The sequence below is a fragment of the Charadrius vociferus genome, unplaced genomic scaffold (assembly GCF_000708025.1).
Source record: "Charadrius vociferus isolate BGI_N301 unplaced genomic scaffold, ASM70802v2 scaffold332, whole genome shotgun sequence".
NCBI lineage: Eukaryota > Metazoa > Chordata > Aves > Charadriiformes > Charadriidae > Charadrius > Charadrius vociferus.
In genome coordinates, this window is record NW_009647418.1 from 2,338,030 (window position 1) to 2,359,365 (window position 21,336).

Consider the following 21,336-nt stretch of genomic DNA (forward strand, 5'->3'; position numbering starts at 1 on the left):
GGTGTTAAGGACCTCTTCTCCCGTTCCTCCCTCGCCCCGGCGCAGGTGACTCCCTCCGCCCGGCCCTGCTCGGCGGTCACGGCTCCGCCCTGAAGTGGCCGGTAAATAAGGAGCCCCCGGTGCTGCGGGAAGCGCTGCCTGCCCCTCTCCCTCCCGGCCTTTTGTTTGCTGTCCCTCGGTAAGGGGAGGGGGTGTCTGTACCCGGGCGCTTCTCCCGAGGTGCCGGAGGAGGGGGGCTGAGGGCCGGCCCGGCTGAAAATGTTCGGTTTGTACTAAATTAGGAGACACTGGCGGACCGGAGGTGGGATCAGTTTTTCCGTTAATGCAGCCCTTGTTTTGTGCCTTGGCCGTGATGAAGGATTTTGTCAGGGTGAAGTCGGTCCTATTTGTGGTCTCGATCTCAGCGCAGCTTTAATTCAAAACAATATGAAAGAGATTTCTGTGTGCCCCAGTTGGTATGCTGGGCGCAGTGAAGGCTGTCAGGCTTTCTGGTGTGCTTTTTTTTGCCTATTTGAAACGTCTTTGTCAATGTATCGGACTCTAAGCCATGCTTTTGGATCTGTCCTTATTAAAACAAAATCGAATCTTGTTTTCTTCCTGCTGCTGTGGTTGTCTTGTTCTGTTTTTTCTATATGCGGGTGGACCCCTGTGTATTACAGTTCTGATATGAAACTATCCTAGGTTTATTTGACCACAGATGCTCCTAAACGACTAACTGTGTAGTCAACTAACAACAAATAAAATTAAACCACTATGTGAAAATTTTGGAAGAAGAAATGTGCTATATTTCTCAGGGTCTTGTATTTATTTGGTTTGTTGTGTGTTTTTTTTTAAATTAGAGGACAGAAGCTCCAGGGGGAAAAAAAAAGTGGCAATATACTCTTGAGAAAGTATCTTAGTTTATTAAGTAAAATCAATTATAATTGCTTTTTCTCAAGTGAAGGTTCCTGCCCTTTTGGTACTTCCAGGGAGATTGTTCTGGATCACGTCAAGACAAATTGTCAAAGTATTAGAGATGAAGAGGCCCACTGAAGGTTGAGGCCGAGATAATAAGGTGTCCTAGGGAATTTACTTACTGCATTATGCAACAATTTGTATTTTGAACTTTGTCTAAATAGATTTGCAAGAGTGGCATAGGCTTAATAGCTTTTCATATGAGCTTATATGTTGAGAACTTAAACTGCTGAAGAAACAGATACTGCTGTGATAAGTAAAACATGCAGAGATCTTAGAGGCACCGTGGTTTACCGGTGGGCAGGAGTACCCTTCTATATCAAAACCAAATATTTAAGGAAAGTCAACGGGTTATTACAGGCTTAACTTTGTAAAGATATAAATGGGTGCAGCAGTGCTGATTTCAGTGTGACCTCTGACATGGTACTTCAGCACATGGCCTGGCTCAGTGGGCTCTTTTTTTATTATTTATTTGTCAATGCACACTTAAGACTGTAGGTCAGAAGTGACCAAAAACCTCATGACCATAGTAGAAAAGATCCTCTCCCACTGCAGAACTAGACCATATTCTCCACTTGACCCTCCGGTTTTCCTCTTTGGTTGGCAACAGAAGGTTTTTAAATTGTAGAGTAAAGTTCTCTGGGCCTGAGGGAATATTTTGTGGTGTTTGGAAAGCGTGGCTAGGTTTGAAGGTATTCAAGCTGTGTGGAAATACAGCTATGCTACTGTCTGGTATAATCCTCTTTTACTGCGTGCGGAGGCTTTTACTAGGGTCTGTTCAATAAGAAGTGCATTTGCCCACCTTGGAAGGAATTGGCCGTGCTTGAGCACTTCCTCCTCATTCTGATTTTGTCTCCACTGAATTGTTTACTGCTTGAGTTTGTGCTACTGGGTCCTGATTTTTCACTGTGCAGTATGTAGCAGGAAGAGGGAGAGAGGGAAATCCTGAACGTTAAGGAGGAACCACGGTGACTTCATTGCTACTTGTGTAGGTATTCGGTTGTCAGTCCGCATATATCTAGGTTGTAGGGTTATTCCAAAGTCCTTAGATTCGTAATTTCATTGTGGCATTCCAATTAAATCACGATTCCTGAGTCACTTCTCTGAGGTCACTTGTATTTTCAGTGGCAAAGTTGGCTAAAGCTGATTATTCTGTAATTGAAAAAACCTTTATTCTCCTTGTTGCGAGGGAAACCCAGCTCAAAACCCAATGTTTTGTTCACAAAGAGGAGGATTTGGAAAACCACTTGGCTTTCTTGCTAATAGCTAAAAATAGGCACCTTCCATCCCTAAAGGGAATGTATTCCTGTGCAGCATTTGAGCAGGATTTGTATATGTCATTGTGGGGGTGTGTGTATATATCTCTCTCTGTGTGCTCACGCGCACATTCATATTTCGCTGGGGTAATGTGCATATACACTGTCCTTCACAGTGTATCCCCAGGTGTGTGAAAATGCAGCATCAAAGAGCTAAGCTGCTTTTTCTGTGTGTAAGGTTGTTTTTGAAGCCTCTGGGCTTTTAGTGCTTGAACAACGAACATCTTGTCTGATAGAAAGAGGAAGGAAGCCAATTGTCTGGTACTCCTAGTCTTTTAAAATTGAGGAGTGGGTTTTTTTTTATGATCCTTTGAGGTTAATATCTGTAGTACATCTACACTAGTCATCTTCATGAAATAAAAGTACATTGTTTGTAAAAGTCAATCTCAGCGTGATAACTCTGAACAGCATAGATGAGAGAATTTGTGACCTGACACTGGTGGTAGCTCAATGAATTTTTTTCTGTAAAAATGAGTTTTCTTTTTATCTACTAGAACATCACTTTAGTAACAGTGCAGCGTTGTGTCACTGACCACTAAGGTTCTACTGCCAAAAATTATTTGCTGTTCAAGACCTTAATTATATGAAATCAAGAAGTCAGAAATGTATTGCCTTCCTCTCGTTCCAGGATTTCAGAGTACACTGGCAAGCACAGAAGGGGTTTTTGAGCGTAGCCCTTTTCTCAAAAGCCTATTGAAAAGATGGGGCAGTGTGGAAAGTCCAAGTTAAAATCATGTGAATGCATGCCCAGATTTCTTGGATTCCCACTCCTGTCCTAAAACCACATTGTGTAAGTGGTTATGTTCTTGTTTGCCAAACCTGAAATTTTGTTACCAAGTTAGAAATTAGACTTGGTGACAACTACAGATTTTTCTCTTCCAGCTGAGCATCAAATGAGTAACATGCCTGTGTCTGATGAGCACAAATTGCAGTTCTGGGTGCCTCTTTCCTCTGGAATAAATGTTTAGGAATTGCAAGCTACCTTTTAACCTTTATTTTGTCATTTTTAAAGCTAGTACTTACATAATCCGTATAGCTAAATTTAGTAAATCTAATTACTCTGGGCTATGTATTAATATTTATTACTGAACAGATGTTGTTAGAGGGTGTGTTATCGTTCACCAGTACTTGATGAAAAGCACTCTTAGGTTGTCTTCTGTAAAAGAAGTCGCTATTCTCCTACTCTGCACCTGTCAGCTCCTGTTTCAGGGGTTAATGTGACACTCCGAATGCACATTGTTATACTTCCGCAATGTGACTGCGTATTTTATTCCTGATTTACAAATGTGTGTAAGTGAAAGAGAGAATGTGGGAATGATAAAGGCTACAGCAAGACCAGAGAAACCTAAAACTAGCTTGGATGTATGCTATTTATAAAGCAAATAAATGGTACCACTTAAAACTTATTTTTATTTATAGCTCCTTAAGAGACTTTTTCTTGAAAGTACTGAAAGACTACTTGCCGTGGTGTTTGCCAAAGCAAGCTTATAATTATAGCAGCACTTGGTGGACTTTGTGGGTAGTTGGGATTTCATTCGCTCAGACTGCATCTCAGGAGGCATCTGGTTTGGAATTGTTCTTCTGGGAACGTGCTTTTGGATGAACAGAAATGATGCTTCTCTGAGACATCTTGCACAAAAAATTCTTGCAGCAAACCATTATTTTGGAGTAAATGATAAACAGTAAAAATGTTCCTAAGCTAGTACTAGCTTCTGTTTTAATTTCATCTAGCATTTTTCTTCCTATTTGAAAAGTGGGATGAAATGAAACTGCGGTTGATGAATCTCAATTCCCAAAGCAGTTGGTGCTGCCTGTTCTTGGAAGTGCCTGATAAATAAAACCTTGAGTAAAATTATTCAAATTATTCTGTTAAAGAAACTCCCTTTTTAAGCATCTGACGTTTTGAAGTGCTGCATAAATCATGATTTTTGTCTTTAATAACCTCTGTGGGTCCATGGCTTTATTTTCTTGCAGTGCGCACAGCTTGGTTTGGGTGGTCTGCTCAGTGGTGAGCAATCCTTCAGCCATTAGAATCCTTTTATAAGCAGCTCAGTGTTGTTGCCCCATTTGTCCCATTCAGAATTCATAGACAGAGCTTAGCAGTTAAAAAAAAAAAAAAAAAGCATACGTTCTGTTTAATATTGTCCTGTCTCAATATGTCTCGTGATTCTGACTGGTATTTCTCATCTGTTTTCAGATTAGTGTTTCCTGCCTGTTGAAGTGCTCGTGATCTCAGTAGTCGTGTTAGCAATTCTGCTAGAATCGTGTGCTGTTTGCTTATTTCTCTTAATAACTTTTATCATTGCACTTCCAGTAGGCAGGTGAACATCTGATGCAGTAGCAGTTCCCTGCTAATACAGATTTTTTTTTTTTTTTTTTTATCGCGCCACACATCTGACAACAAAATAACTTCTACTGGATTTATTCCTTGCTTGGCTATTGTCTTGGGCTTGTGGAAAGCTGTGAATGGGTGTTGAAAGTGTGCTTTGTACTGCATTGATAATCTTAATAGGCTGGTCATGCTGTACTGTATCTTTGACCCTTGGATGATTTTGCAACTGTTTTTCGTTTGTTTTAAATTAGTCAACGTTTTTTGAAAGTTTTTCTATAGGGCTTTTTAGGGTAACTTCACATTGTTTGCTTTTCTGATTCCTTGAATTAACTTCTAAATGCAGTGGAACAGTTGCAGAAAAGTTTATTATGTGGAGCTTGACATCAGTGCCAGAGATTATTCTGGTTTGTCAGATTGTGACTGTATTCAAGTTGCATTGCTTCGGGATTGTATTTGTTCTGTTTGTTGTGAAATAGAATTTACTCATTCCACAGACTTCAAACTTTTTTCAGTGACATGAAGCATTTAAATGTCCTGAACAGGTGAAATGGTCTTCACCAGCTCCTCCTGAAGTTTCATTAAATATCATTCCTAAGTTTACCTTGTATTTGAGGAACTGGTTCTTCTCATGGTTTTGAGTAAGATTCAATTTGAGTTTCTCGTCTCTTCAACTGTCCATTTTTTAAAGAAATTTGACACAAACTAATGCTGGAAATGAAGACTTCGAGTGACACTTGAATTGATCATTAAATGTCAATCATGTTTTTTATTCAACTTCTGCAGAAAAATTGTGCCCTTTTTAGAAGTGTTATAATATGGAAAAAGTTGAGTCATTAAGTCTTGGGTAATTTCAAGCACTGTAACTTTAAGTGCAATTACAAATACCTTAACTTTTTTCAGTTTTATACCAGGTATTTTTTAAGACTTTCGCTTAAGTTTAGACTAATCCATAATTGCTAGGTATCAGGTGCCAAGGACAGCAAAGGATGTCGCTCTGCATTAGATATAGATCATAATATTGAGGTTTTTTCTTATTTTTACAAGTCAGGTAGATCATGTCATGCTGACATACATTCATTTTTACACATTTGAAATGACTTAAGTTTTTTAGAAAAGCATTGTAGAAAGTTAGGCATTTGCCACCTCCTTCCCCTCCCTAGTCCTGTTGAGAGACATTATGATACTCGAGGCAGGAGAGTTATTTAAAAGTACCGTTTAAAAACACCACAAAAGCCTCATCTGGCTTCAGGAAGCTTTTTCTGTTATTCTGTCTGTTTACCTGGAGTTCTTCCTTTACGTCTTTATTATATATGGTTTCAGTAAAAGGTTCCTGTTCCTGGGTTTTGTGCTCTTGAAAGGTTTGTAGGTGTGTGTCCACTGGCTTTTTTCTCTCTAGAGGAAATGTACGTGTTCTTCATGCTGAAGAAAGATCAAAGTTCACTCATAAAACTGGTCTTCCCAGACTGACTGCGGAACTGGTTTGAAATGAGAATATCAGCAGTGAAAATACAATCACCAGATCAAATTGAAGTTGCTTGAAGGAAGTAATTTGCTCATTAAAATGGTGAAAGAGGAGAGGCATCAGAAACCATGAATCTTTTTGCACGCAATCTTCTTTGGCTGGCAGTTCAGAAGACAGCTAGTTAACAAAACGTGTGGCGGTGGCAGGTGATTTGGTAAGAACCTGGATGCCAGTAATTAAGGTGTTAAATAGTGTGTATTTCAGTTCCCTTCATAATTGTTAGGAAAAAAAAAAAAGTAAAATAAGGGGACTTAGGCTTTCTGAAAGTGTCAGTCTAACAGTGTTGGATCATGTGAGAAGAAACAAGTGAAAGCAATCAGTTCAATTTAAATTATTTTGCGTTGGATTCAAAAGTGAGAAGAGAGGATTTTCTTTTTATTCTTGGAAAGGATTCAAGTTGAACACAAGCGTAGGGCTGGAAGCTTGTTTAGGCTTGATGCAAAAACTCGAGAAGACAAAACAGTATCACAAGTACAGTTTCTCCGATTTTTGCAATTTGGAATAGAATTTTATTTTGATTGATGTAGACTTTGGGGCTCAGCATTATCCCTGACTTGATGTTTTTTTTAAAGTGGTTTAGCAAGAACAGGGTGAAAGAAGGTAAAACTTTGATATTTGAAGAGCAATATCTGGGGCCAAAGATCTGTTTAAGTAACATTGAGCCAGTTTTGAATTTAGAAGATTAAAGCAGTGTATAAATATTTCAGAAGGAAGTAACTGCTTTTGAAGACACTGTTGCTACACTTGGAAAATATTTTCACTTGATGCACCTAGTTGTGGGCTCAGACTGCCAAGAACACCTGAATTCTGATCCTGTCCTTTTCTGGGGCTTCTACATAGCTCATTTGGGTTTCCGCTTTCCCTCTTTCTGAGGTGTGGCTCTTCTATATCCACCCATGAGCGTGGATGGAAGAAAGCACGGTATTCTTCGTGTTTGCACTGAATTCAGTGCAACAGCCTGTAAATAAGATCTGTTATGGCTAAGCAGGGATGGGCTAGAAGGGGCGTATTAATGTAGGAGATCACAAAAAGCGTACCAAACATTTCGCTGATTTTGAAGGCAGCTTAATAGAATCGGTGTGTTGTGCCATGGGAAAACTGTCCCACTTGTTGATTCAGACTGAAAATCTGAAATCAGATCCTTTGCTTTTTTTTTTTTTCCCTTTTGATGTCTGAATATTTTAATGAATCTAATGTGACAACCAGGGCAGACTTGCCCAAACGCTTAGCCCAAAACTCATGAAGACTGTTGCGATAAAATAGCATGTGTGTGTGTTTGAGCAAAGTCGGAATCTTGGTTTTCTGAGAATTGTCATTTGTTCTTTAGGAACAATGTCTTCGGGCTAGGATATGTTGAGCAGAAGGATTAAACTGGAAAACGAGCTTCTGGCATTAATCCAGGATTGATTTAACATAGTTGGGGAAGATTATTCTGGAGAAGACACCGTAATGATGCAGTCCTAGGGTTTTGCATTTTAATAAGATAAAGGATGATGTTCCTCTGCAGTCTTGTTGCATGCTGCTGCTGGGATTCAAAGTTATTTTTTTTAAGAGCAGCTGTTGCTTTATCTGTCAATGTTCATCATGGGGAAATGGTAAGGGTGGGAATGAAGCATCTACATTAAATAATGAGTAAAAGTTCATACAAAGTACCGTCAGGTAGCAGGGCACGAATGTAAAAATCTGACCTCATAAAGCTGTGGCAGCCAGCAGGTCAGACCTCATGTAAATTTGTGACAATAATTAAAAGAAACTGGAGTGGCATAAACTGCATTCCTCTGCCACTTTGCAGAAATGTCTAAGTGAGCGCCCAGAGACTGGTTTCTGCACGGTAAACCACTGCCCTACGGCCGAGGTGAAACCTGCCTCTGGCAGGCGGGTCAGCGCAGCCGGAACCTGGTTCCTGTTCTCATCAGGCAAAAGCCGGTCTGCCTGCCGGAGCGTTCAGGGGCACCTCTGCCCCCGCTCAAAGGAGAGGGGTGTTCTTAGGAGTCCTTGCTCGCAACACAAACTCTTCAAGTAATTATCGTTTCCAGCTTGGAGGAGAAAACTGTTTAATGAGCTCTCGGCTGCATGTGGAAAAAAATTGTGCAGGAAAGTGACTTCAGGTCAGTATTAATTCCTGTTCAGAAAAGGATTCATTCACAGGTGCTCCTGGCTGAAAGAAGAGATCCTTATTCTCAGGGCAATTCCTCTGAAGGTCTTTCTCCCATGAGTTTCAACAGTCCCTTGTCGTTTTAGATGATTTCAATGCGCTGTTTGCGTCATAGACCTTCTTATTCCTTCTAGATAATATGTTAGTAAAATAGTATATCAGTAAAAATACAGTTTGTGAGAAAGGATTTTGTCTAGCAGAAAGAGATGATGGGAAAAGAGCACAGTAGCTGGAGCTGACCCAAACCCACCGAAACAGTAGACATTCCCTCTGTTCATAAAAAGTCCAAAAGTGCGGTATTAGTTGCAGGTCCAGTACCATAGTACTAATTTTTACAGAGAGCTTACTTTTGTTACTTATTTAGAAGTTTTGAAATTCTCATATTGTCTAAATAACTGTTTGTCTTGCTTAATATTTTCACTATCATTTCATGCGCTGCTTTTTTTTTTTTTTTTTTTTTCCCCAGGCCCAAAACGTTCAACACAGCAAGGACATGACTCTTGCCAGCAACCGCAGTCTGGCAGAAGGCAATCTTTTGTATCAGCCAAAGTTGGAGTCTTTGAAATCAAATTTGACTGAAAAATATCGAGAGCTGCAAGTTCTTTTTGAAGCATACCAGATAAAGAAAACAAAACTAGGTAACATTTTCTGGTGACGCTTATGATTCGCTGTTTTCTAAGTGAATGTAAATCTGTTGCACGTTTTTGATTTGGTTTTTGGTGTCTCATTTTTAGTTGTGTGAATTAGGGTACAAAATGAAATGTCATTCTTGTGTAGTTCTGAAATAGATCATGCTTCTAATGATTTATTAAGTATCTTTTCCACCTGGTAACAGATAACTGGATTCTTTCTGTTACTGTGTGCTTACCTATCTATTGTTGACCTTATCTTCTCTAAATGATCAAATTAATTCACCTTGCTAAAAAGCAAATCATAATTTGAATTTTCAGCGATAAATCATAAATCAAATGGAATATTGCATTTAACTTTCTCATTTCATACTGGATTATGAAGTATTGTACATCTGATACTGCACTTGCTGAAGTGCTTTGTCTTTCAATATTATAAATATATCATTGTAATTAAATTTCAGCTTTTAGCACTCTGACAATATTCCTGAACTACTTAATATATTTTCTTACTGTAGATCATCCTGTCTAGAACAGTGGATTACACTAGTTGTACATACATATATGTTTATGCTTGCTGAGGCTGTATAGCTTCAGTTAGAAGTCACTTAGAGCCAGCTGTCATTTACTGTTCTTTTTGATCCATTACAGACAGACAATCCAGTAATGCTTCACTGGAGACACTGCTCGCGCTGCTTCAGACAGAGGGGGCGAAGATTGAGGAAGACACAGAGGTAATGACAGTACACTTCAGTTCTGCCACTTAAAACCATTACCGAAGGCTTTCAGTGCACATAGCTGCAGTGCAGTTTTGAACATGCAGTAGGCTAAAGGGATATTTTTAAGAATATGGTCTGGTCTCTGCTTTGAACTTCAATAAATGACCATTTGGTTTCAGCAAGATTTTTTTTTTTTATCTGAATAATTTCTTACTCTTAACATCTTTGAAGTTTAAGAGAGAAAATGCTCATTTTCAGGAGAGAAAGCCAGGTTCTTTTAGTTCGTTGACATTGATTTTAAACTCACAGTGTGTAAATGTGAATTTTTTTTTTTTTTTTAATGGTGTTTGCCTGGTATACGTATTAATCCCTTACAAATGTCAATTAGTAACCTAATGAAAAACTGTGCCTGCACTGTTTTTTCTCCAGCATTTCCGCTGAAATATTCCATTAGGATTTCAACATACCTGTCTAGGGGCTGGTATCACTGGCTGTGATACAAGTGCTTGAAGGGTGGTCTATTTTCAGAATAATGGAAGTGTTTGGTTTTGTTTGCTGATTTGCCTGTAGGACACTTTCTATAACTATATCAGGGGAAAAAATCTGCTTATTGGCCTTGAGCTGTGATCACAAAAAGACATTCCCAGGACAATTTTGTGATTATATTTATGGTCACCTCTCTTAATTATTAAACATCGTTTACTCAAAGCCACAAGTAAGCATGAGTATTAAACCTGGCTTAGCAATAATCTGCCTCTCTGTACTGAGGCTTGCAGAGTTCTCAGTGTTTCTGTTGGCATTGCGAGCAGTACTGAGCTGTAATTCAGCTTAGCTGGCAATCTGGAAAGCTGTTGAACTTGATTCATTCCCATCTCTGATGATCAGGGGAACATTCAGAGCTGGTTTCAGATGTTCTTACTGCTGTTGCTTCAGTATAAATTTAAGCAAAGATGATATTTAACTCCCAGTGCTTCTGAGTAATGACTAACTCAAAATTCAGCTCAGAATTCTTAGCGTGCCCGTCATCTTCCATATGCAGGCTGGAAAATCACAGGCAAAATTATGCTATTTTTAGGATATAAGACATTTAGATTCTCCTGCAGTATGCCGTTTTCTAACAGATTGTTCCATATTTGACAGAATATGGCAGAAAAATTTCTTGATGGTGAAATACCACTGGATTCCTTCATTGATGAGTACCAGAGCAAGCGTAAACTAGCTCACCTGCGACGTGTAAAAATCGAGAAGCTCCAAGAAATGGTGCTGAAGGGACAGAGACTTCCGCAGGTTCAGCCGCAGCCTCAGCCGAGAGCACCTGAGACAACACCAGCACCTCAAGATTCCTACACTTCAGATGCAAACACTCCTCCTTCAGTTGTGCCCCGACGAATACCACCCCCTCCACCTTCTTCAGTCCCAGCAGGACGCTTTCCTACTCCGTTTACTGCAGCCATGAGTTCAGGACCAGCTCTTTCTTTTCCAGGTGCTCCGTATCCTCCTCTCCCCCCACGACCAGGAGTTCAGTCTGCAAGTCAAATGCCACAGCCTGGATACCCATCTCAGTTTGTACCACAGTATCCTCCAGCTCTTCCCCAAAGACCACCTCGCCTTCCGCCGCATCCTGGCTTTATCCTCCAGTGAATATTTTGGTGCGCCCAAGTTATGTATTGGTGCTTATATTTCCCTTTTATCCCCATCAGAGACTTAACGTAGGCAACAGAAAGCCTCTGGTTTTTGCACAATGGAGTACACAATCCGAGCTGCGGCACCGAGGTTTGCAATTGTGTTTGGTAAATGTGATTATTTTTTGTTTTCAAATATCAGTGACAAGGTTTTTCTAGGAAGGTGATAGGATCTAAATTTTGTAAATCCATCAGATTGTGAAACAACGTGCAGTGGATTTCTTGACATTACAAATCACACTCTGAATTCTTTAGTGATGGTAAATCAGCATCCTCTTCTGTTCTGGTGTATTCACATCGCAGCTGGATGTATGTGTGGCAAACTGGGAGCTATTTGTCTCTCTAAAGAATTCTCTGTCGGTGCCAGTGTTTGGGTAGTAACAACCATATCTGAATACTGGGCAGAGTTGCAATGGACCGCATCAGCATCCTTTGCAGTGTGCCTGGACAACGGCATTCATGGCCAGGTGCAAAACGTTTTCAGAGCTCACTGAGCTGAAACTCTTGTCAGAAAATGTTGCATGGTTTTTAGACAGTAAAAGTTACAACAGTTTCATTTCTACATTTCAGTTGTTACCTTAGACTTTTCATAATAAAAGTACACACTCCTCCCACTCCCTGAATAGCTCGATATCCTGAAAGTCCTGGTCTCTTGAAATTAAACTGAACTGTTTGTAGAGCCAGTTTAGAGTTTTATAGAAACTTTACCAGGCATTTTTATTTCTTTGCCTATTAAGACTCTTTCTTATGGTTGGTTGTTGTTTGGTTTTTTTCTTTTCCACACCTTGGATACAGAAGTGATTTTTTACACAGGTGCTTAGCTTTTGATATCATGTGATTCCAGGAATCTAGGCAGGGTATTTTCTTAATCAAATACTGGGTTTTCACGTTATGTAAATGCCCACTTGAAGCTCCATGATTTCATTTTATCTCTCAAACTCAGTCAGTCTCTCAACAGAACTATTTTTAACTTTCCCATTTCCTTTAGTTTTGCAGTTTTTGGCATGCATATTTATCTGGAATTTGCAGGTAACGTTTCTCTGCAAGCAGGCAAAACAGAAAAGCTTTTTGAAATCCATGGTGGCTGTTTGAATCTTACATAATCCATTCTTGACATCTTATGCCACTGGAGGGGGGAGGCTTTTTAGGGGAGCTCAGATTTCACTCTCAGTGTGACTCTTGAAGTTTAAGGTGCAGACACATGCTGGTATTTTAATCTAACATGGGGGGAGGCAAATCTTAACACTTGTTGCTTGGGCAGAATGCGTCCGTAAATTCGTTACCAATTTGAAAACAACTTTCAACTAATTCAAGGTAATTTAGAAACTTCCAGTCCAGAATCTGTCACAGCCCCTGCGTTATTTCAAAGCATTTTCATATCATTGTCATGGAATGCACTACATTGTTTGGAATTCTGTACTACAAACATCATCAGTCAAAATAGAATATCTATTTTTTATTTTCTTTACGTAAAGCCCTTGACTGTCCCTTAATCATTTCCTCTGGAGTGTGGTGGTTGCTAGCAAATACTAATCTGAAATTGAGCTCATAACAGGAAGCTCTCTGTTCTGAAAATACGGTTATTTGGCTTGTTTTGCCTTCTGAAGACAAAGGGCAGAAGGTTGGTCAGTGTTATTGGTAGCTGAACCAATTCCCCAGTGTAAGTCTGCAAAGTTTCTGTAAATGGGGGATTTTGTGAAGCAATGTGCATCGGATTTGTTTGCAAAGTGTGTTTTTTCTGTAATCTAGTGATGGTACAGGATATGTGGTTTTTTTAAAATAGTGTAATATCTTTTCTTGGTATTATTTTCTCACTGAAGCTTCATATAAGCATGGTTAATTATGACTCGTTTTGAAGTAATTTTGCTGTGCTGTTAGTGCTGGTACTTGGATGGCAACTGTTGTGACTGAATGCTAAACGTAAGTCTGCTGTAGAAATGATTTGTGTCCTAGAAAGAATTAAAGTGTGTGGGGGCTACCAGAGTGGTGACTGAGTACAGAAATTCGTACTTGAGCCTGCTACACAAAAACTATAAAACACTCTCAAATTTGTTTTGCTAACGTTTAATAAGAACAACCAGGTATATTTTACACTTATCAAGTGCCAACTTTTTTTCCGAGGGTTGAAAATCCTCAGAAGTGATGGAGGTGATAGATAAGTGTATTGTGAATTTGCACTGCGTTTTATGTACTAACTTTATTGGTATTAGTAGTCCAAAAATATTTTTACTACTTGTTAAATTTTCTGTCTTTTGGTAACTTTTGTGATAACATGACCTTTCAGGGATACTTTATCTAGAAACAAACTCTTGTGCGAACTAAATACAGACAAAGCTAATGCAATTTTTTCTGTCTGAAAGCAAACCAATGCATTATTGCATATGCATGTGGCGGATGTGCCTTAGGATCACTACTTGTGATTGTAAAACTAGGATATTAGCGTTTTTATCATTCGAATGGCCATTGCTTAACTCTTAAGGGCTCTTTAAGGGCACTTTCTTTTACAAAAAACTCACCCTCGTACTTCAGAAGAGACAAAGGCTGTATCTGCTATTTGTAAGCTTATAGTTGCCTTCACTGATGGGTAAGTTTGAACATAGATCATGTAACTAATGTGATGTTTCAGTTATAGCAAACTCGTAACTGAAATCCAGCTGCTCATGGGAAACGTTTTGCCATTAATTGTGTGTGTGTGCGCACAAACTGTAAATATATACTTGACTGCTGGTAATGTTAAAGGGTAAAGGAGAAAGATGACTGTGGAAAGCTGTTTAAATCCTTTCAGAAACAAACTTTACAAAACACTAACCTGAACGAGTCGGGCAAGAGATGTGTCAGTGCTTTCAACCTGTTGCCCTTCGACAGCTTCTCCTGTTCTGTTATAGCTAATGAATAAATTCTGCTATGGCTAGGATGTGTAGAATCATACTAATTTGCACTGTTTATAAGATAGTGAGATTAAAATGCCATAGGCAAGCTGAGACTTGAGAGGGGGTGGCTCAGTATGCTTGCCAAAATATATATATTATTATGTTGTCTTGAGGATTTTTAATGTCTGCTGCAAATAGCATATACTTCCCCAGAGCAATTGGAGTGGAGAAAAATCTTTTAAATATAATGTGTAACACGGCTTTAGAGTGTTGGTAGCGTTGAAAATGCTCTCTTCGGATGGCATTACTTCTGCAAGTCTTTTGTATGCAGTTTTATAAGTTATGACTAATTCAATTGTATGTGGTGAGGTGGTTTGATGATCAGCGCGGAACGGTTCTAACTCAAGGACGAGTATCGCTGCACTTCAGTGCTGTCTCCTAGAGGAAGCGGAGTCAGTTGTTCTAGCACAGCTGGACCACGCAGGTCACCTTCTTCGTACCAGTGACCCTGGAGGGACTATATAGAATATAAGCTTTGATGTGATGCCAGGAGGCAGAGCCCTGGGCACAGTCTGGTCATGGGTACCCATTATGTTCAGTGCCCCAACTTCCACAACCTCAGTCTTGACCTCTTTTGGGACTTCTCTGCCCTCTCAAACTGGAATAACGACTTAGATACAGAGCTCAAATTGACAACTCCTTTAGCCTGAATATAAAGCCACGTGGTAAACACTGAGTTCTGAGGAGGTAGAGTCGTCCTGCATCTGAGCAGTTCCTCTGTGTAATCCTGGACAGCCTAATAAAGGGGCAATTTTATATGCCTAGCAAGTTGTGAAACGTACAGTGGATTTGTTTGCATAATAAGTCTTTCTGTAATCTACTGTGGTCTGATTTTAAATAAAATAGCCTATCTCTCTTGGTGTCGTGTTCCTTTTGTGGCTTCATTTAATTACGGGGGAGTTGCATTAATGGTCTTGCAATACTAATGGTGTTTTTTATGTAGCAACATAAAAACAGTTGTAGGTGAAGGTAGAAGATAAATTTTAAAGAAAATAACTTTAATTATTCATAGTAAATCTGTTGGCCCTGTTTTTAGTGACTGGATACAGCGAGTCTGGTTTGTATGTAGCTGATACAGGATAGGTATGCTCAGAGTAGATTCTGCACGTTGTAATCATGGCAACGAGGCAGGAGGGCTGTCTTGCCAGGTAGAATCCCTTCACTTTTGTTTTCATTTCCTGCAATTAGCTGGAATAGTGGAAGTGTTCAGAATCTTCACCTGGACAAGCTGAAGAAAGGGGGGAAAGCCACTTTTATTTGTTAAAAGAGGAAAAACTTAGATTTCAGCCAAGACAAGTTAGGAGAAATGAGTCAACCAAAGTTATTTGGGAATATGAGTCAGCGGGCAGAAAAGACCTGATGTAATTTTCTGTGATATCTGTCGCTTTAATAGCAATGTGAAATAGAACTCCTACTGCAGAAGAGCTGATAATACATGGAAGAAAATCCCTTTTCTAATTGTTTCTTGATACGTTCCGTTTGTGGTGCCTACGGAGATTTGATAACCTTCTGCTGATGCAGAAATGGGAAACTACAGATGAGGGAAACTTGCTGTGCTGACTCAGTGCAGGTGGGCGAGGGAAGGAGATGGTGTTATGTAAAAGCTGCAGTTCTTCAACTCTGCTTTTCTAAGAATTTGCAGCAACGCCCGTGTTTTGCAGCTTGAAGAAGGTGTGCATAAAACTTCAAGAAGTGCCTGTTCCAAAAGTGGGGTTCGGATGGTCCTTCCCCGTGGTTCACGTGCACCAGGAGATCGTTCTGGGTGGGATGGTTCCCTGTGCAAAGGAGTGGCAACCCGGGGGGGGGTCAGACCTTGCCAGCTAGGGCACTCGCCTGACACTTGTGTAATGCGTAACAAAAAAAAAGCAAAGTTACACAAAACGGGTAAGTGGTGTGTCAGTGATACACTGGCAGTATTTCACGCGGTCTCGCCGTGTCCCTTCTCTTTGGAAGCTGGCTTGATCGGTCACGGCAGCCTACGCTGATCCTTCAGTGGCACTTGTTCCTGTAGTTTGAGTCCTCTTCTGGCTGTATATTAACATGTCTGTTCACCTCTCTGAGACTTTTTCACTAGAAACAAGACTCGTGTTGCTCTGAGTTCTTTTGAGAGCCTTTTGGTCTCAACTGAAGTTTTAGAGGAGCCTTACTGATACTGGTGCCCTAGCTGAGATCCCTGAAGCAGGCTGTCCCTGGGCAGCCTATGGTGCGCTCTCAACCTCACCTGAAGCCAAATTTCCATTTTCCTCCCTACCTGCAGGACGAAGCACAGACTGCTGAGGCTGGAAGACTTGTTACTGCATACCTTGAACCCTGGATCCTGCTGTAAGCTGAAGGCTATCTTTTGGTACTACTTATCTCCAACCCGTTGAAGGGTGCTTTTCCTGTGCACTCATAGATGATGAGTAGAAATTATCTTTTCCTTCAAAGCGAAGAAGGTTTCCTCTCACCACATCGGCTGGTTTCACACCTTGTGAGCTTCAGGTTGCACATTATTCGAACAACCACTGCTTGGGATGGGTTAATTTCTGAGAGATTAATTAGTCTTGAAAGAAGCTGGCTGCATCTCATAGAGGATGGAGGTGACCAAGTGGCTGCAGTTCTCAGGACTGGAATGAGACCACCTGGTCGAGGAGAAAATGGTGATTGTGGAGAAATGAAATAATGTCGTTTGGGCTGCTGTGTGTATTAGTCGTCTCACGCTGCCAGACGTGATAGGTGATTTGTAAGGGGAATATGTACCATCTTCGTATTTTTGTTTTGATTTAAATTTGCATACCTGTGAGGCATTTGGTAAATGATTGTATTAGCTGGTATTTCTGTGTTTCCCAAGTCATTTTTCTGACTGGGCCATTCAGGAACTACTGTCACTAAAACCAGTACTGCCCAGATGTACGTAACTCGTGCCTTAGTCACCGCTGGTGGCAGGTTAGGCGCAGAAGGGAAATAAAATACCTTGCAAATAATGGGTGGGTGCTGTTCATGGCTTTAATTAAGGGCTCTTAAAATCAGACTTTTACAGAAGGTTTTTTTTACCTGACTTCCTAGAGCCTGTAACGGCAGTGTTTGCTATTCGTGTACTTGATTTCAATGGACTTTTTTTTTTTCCCCAGTGATCTCAGAGACACTTGTGTTTTGTAAACTTTGCTCTCTGTAGCAATGCTGTTACTGCGCTTCAGCTGCTTTGTCGGCTGGTGTTCAAGCTAATTTGTGGTTACTAGAGATTTGGCTGCTGAGAGAGCCAAAGGGTGGGGAAAGGAGGGCTTTGATAGCAAGCTGTCTGAAAGCTGCTTCAGGAAAAATAAATTGCACTCTACTGACTTCGGTGGAAGGGAGCAGAATGTAACATTTCACAACTTTCGCTTGGTTATTTTCCATTGCTTTTGTTACAGGTACTGAGTAAAATTTGTTCTCAGTACCACGTCAAGTTAAACATCTTCCTCTCTCCACAGATACAGTAATGGTATTTAAAAGTCATTAGCAAATTGGATCCTGTACAGCAGGATGTCTTGATGGAGTCTCAAAATAAACCTTTGCACAGACAGTCTGCAGTTGTGATTATTTTTTTTTTGTCTGCTACAAATAGCAAATACTTTCCAAAAAGTATTGGATTTTAGAAAATCTTAGTCTGGACAGTAAGCTTAATTTTGGTATAAAAAATGACTTTAGCGCATGGGTTATACTTTAAGTAGCCTTTGGAGCTTGGTGGGGTTTTTTTCCGCTAATATTTTTTGAGACTTTGTATGTGCTGGTCTGGGTTGCTTTACCTGCAGCCGCTGTAAGTATCCTTTTAGGTAAATCTTAGTGAAACAGCAGTGGTGTTAAACAAGTTACATTTACCCATAGCATCATTCTTAAAGCCATGTTTTACTTTAGTTCTGAATTCTTTAAATATAGCCGTGGCTAGACTTACGGTAGTGAGATTTTAAAAGTTTGCATTCTTGATTAATCAGTATTTCCATTATGAAATGTAAGGATGTGAGTGGTTAGGATGATGTCAGTCTCAGCAAAGATATCTTTATCACCGTCTATAAATAGACAGCGAGCTATTGCGGAAGGCACTTCCTTGTACCAAGAGAAAAGGTTTGTGAAAGAAACGAAACTTGGTACGGAGTTGGCCGCGGTCCCTGCTGCGTCTCGATAGACACTGTCGCTCGCTGTGCAGCACTCACCCGAGGGACACGGCTGGGAAACCCTCTCCCAGCTCTCCTCCACCGCTGCTGTAGATCAGAGGCTCTCCGTAGCTTCATGCAAAGGCTGAGAAGGATGTAAATCTTCGGATTGGAGATGATCTTGCTGTAACTTGCAGGATCAGACCAGCTGCTTGCCTTGCCCAGTAACACCAGTATTAACACTGAAGCCTTTTAGTGTGGAACACACTTTATACATACAATTAGTTGGGAAATGAGAATTGACACTTGCTGTGCTGCCGGTAGTTGTTGCTCATAAAACTGTGAAGTCTCTTTTGTGCTATGTAACCTCAGAAATCCTAAGTCATCATGAGACTGCTTCGTAACGAAAATAAATAATAAAATACCTTGTAAACGTGTTTTCTTGAGATATGGCAACTTACAATTCTAGTTAACTGCTTTATAGCCTATTGTTATTCGTGGGAACAAAGAGTCATCATGTTTTTTACTGCGGCTTGTGTGAAGTTTGATTGACATAGTTTTAGGGGGGTGGGGGCTGTCATGAGGAATTGGTTGAAAAGGTTGATTCGGGACTTTTTCAAAAGGACCCTTCACAAGTCTCCTCTTGATTACAAGGGAGCTGTGTTCACCCTCTCATGGGCGTTCTTGCAGAGCGCCGAATGCTTCGGTCTTACAAGGGGTGCAGTGACACTTGGCCCTGCAGATACTCCCAGTTAATCCCAGGATAAAGAAAAGCCGCGTTTCTTGCGGGTGTGTGCCGATGGGCCTGAGGAGCAGCTGCGAGGCTGCAGGTAATGGCTGGCAGCTGGGAGGCAGCACTGATGCTGCACCCAGGCTGCTGCGGCTGGATTGCTTTTTATTGAAGCTCCTTATTTTCAGTAAGGCTGCCAGTCGCCTTGGCTGCCAGTGGGAGCCATGTGGTGATCATATGCCGCAGAAATTAATGTCCTATTGTGCCCTGGGGAGCTGCTCATGCTGGACAGGGGTGGGTCTTGCCCTAGCGCTACAGCCATAGCAGCAGAGACATAAATACAGACCTACAGACACACATAAATAGGTGTGTGTATCTATCTATCTATATTAAAAAAATAAGCACACATGCATATATAAAAAAATACATATTTATGTATGAGGTACATAAATGTGTGACACATAATGTGTCTCACCTCTGCCTGGTAAGAGCATGGAGCAGAGCCTCCTGGAAGCTCTGCTAACACACGTGGAAATTAGGGTGATCGGTGACAGCCAACATTGTTTCACGAAAGGCAAATCATGGCTGACAAATCTGGTGGCCTTCTACAATGGTGACCCCATCATAGTGTTGGTGGCTAAGGGAAGAGCAACTGATGTCATTTACCAGGACACGGGCAAATCATTTGCCACTGACTTGCATAGCAGCCTGGTCTCTCAATTGGAGAGACATAGATTTAGTGGATGGACCGCTCGGTGGATAAGGCATTGGCTGGATGACCACACTTGAAGAGTTGTGGTCAATGGCACGCTGTCCAAGTGGCAACCAGTGATGAGAGGCATCCCTCAGGGGTCAGTAATGGGACCAAGGCTGTTTAACATCTTTGTTAGAGACATGGACAGTGGGCTTGTGTGCAACCACAGCAGGTTTGCCCATGACACCAAACTGTGTGGTGTGATCTACACACTGGAGAGAAGGGATGCCATCCAGATGGGCCTGGATGGGCTTGAGAGGTGGGTCCGTGCCAACCTCATGACATTCAAGGCCGAGTGCAAGGTCCTGCACATGGATCAGGGCAATCCCAAGCACAAATACAGGCTGAGTGGAGAATAGGTTGAGAACAGCCCTGAGGAGGACTTGGGGGTGTTGGTTGATGGTAAGCTCAACATGAACCGGCAATGTGCGCTCACAGCCCAGAAAGCCAACCACATCCTGACCTGCATCAAAAGAATTGTGGCCAGCAGGGTGAGGGAGGTGATTCTCTCTCTCTACTCCATTCCCGTGAGACCCCACCTGGAGTACTGCATCCAGCTCTGGAGCCCCCAACATAAGGACATGGAGCTGTTGGAGCAGGGCCAGAGGAAGCCATGAAGACGATCAGAGGTCTGGCACACCTCTCCTGTGAAGACAGGCTTAGAAAGTCGGGGTTGTTAAGCCTGGAGAAGAGAAGGCTCTGGAGAGACCTTCGAGACCCTTCCAATCCCTAAAGGGGCTACAGGAAAGCTGGGGAGGGACTCTTGATCAGGGAGGGGAGCGATGGGACAAGGGTTAATGTTTTTAAACTGAAGGAGGGGAGATTTAGATTAGATATTAGGAAGAAATTTTTCACTCTGAGGGTGGTGAGCCCCTGGCCCAGGTTGCCCAGAGAAGCTGTGGCTGCCCCATCCCTGGAGGTGTTCAAGGCCAGGTTGGACGGGGCTTGGAGCAACCTGGGCACACACATGCACCTAGATAGAGGTGGGCAGTGGGCACAGAGCCACATCACACATCGGCATCTCACGCACACCCCACTCTGCCCCTGTGCTTTACCTCAGTCCTTCAAGGCACGTTCCTGCCTTTCACTCCCCACACTTGAGGGCCGGCTTGCTTCAACCAGCAGAGCTCCGTGCCGTGGCCCCGGCCCTGGTGTCAGCACCCCTCCCCATCAATAAGCTGACCAGGCACCGCGACTTGTATTTTAAATATTGCTTCTTTAATAATCTACATCGTGGTAGTAGCTCCAAGGGAAGATACAGCTGACAGGATTTTTCTTCTGCCCCCATCTCTCTCCACATCAGTAATTCTTTATTGCTGCAGACTTTTCTATCCCCTGGCTCCCGCAGGCCACGGTTCAATTTAATTCTGCTAATTATCTTAAATATAAAACATAATGCAACTGATCCCCTGACATTGCTGTAGTAATAAAAAATAGAAAAGGAAAAAAATAAAAATGTTTGTATCCTTATTGCCAGTGTGTGCCAGTAAACTGCTTTTTCCCT

The 21,336-nt window shown here is 41.4% G+C and overlaps 1 protein-coding gene across 1 annotated transcript; it reads left to right on the forward strand.

Moving 5' to 3' along the window:
• The first annotated feature begins 8,751 nt into the window (after positions 1–8,751).
• On the forward strand, positions 8,752–11,405 carry VPS37B (vacuolar protein sorting 37 homolog B (S. cerevisiae)). Its single transcript, XM_009880271.1, has 3 exons — positions 8,752–8,917; positions 9,560–9,642; positions 10,768–11,405. Exons 1-3 carry the CDS (start codon positions 8,773–8,775, stop codon positions 11,266–11,268), a joined length of 729 nt encoding a protein of 242 aa, XP_009878573.1. The 5' UTR covers positions 8,752–8,772; the 3' UTR covers positions 11,269–11,405.
• Positions 11,406–21,336: the final 9,931 nt, after the last annotated feature.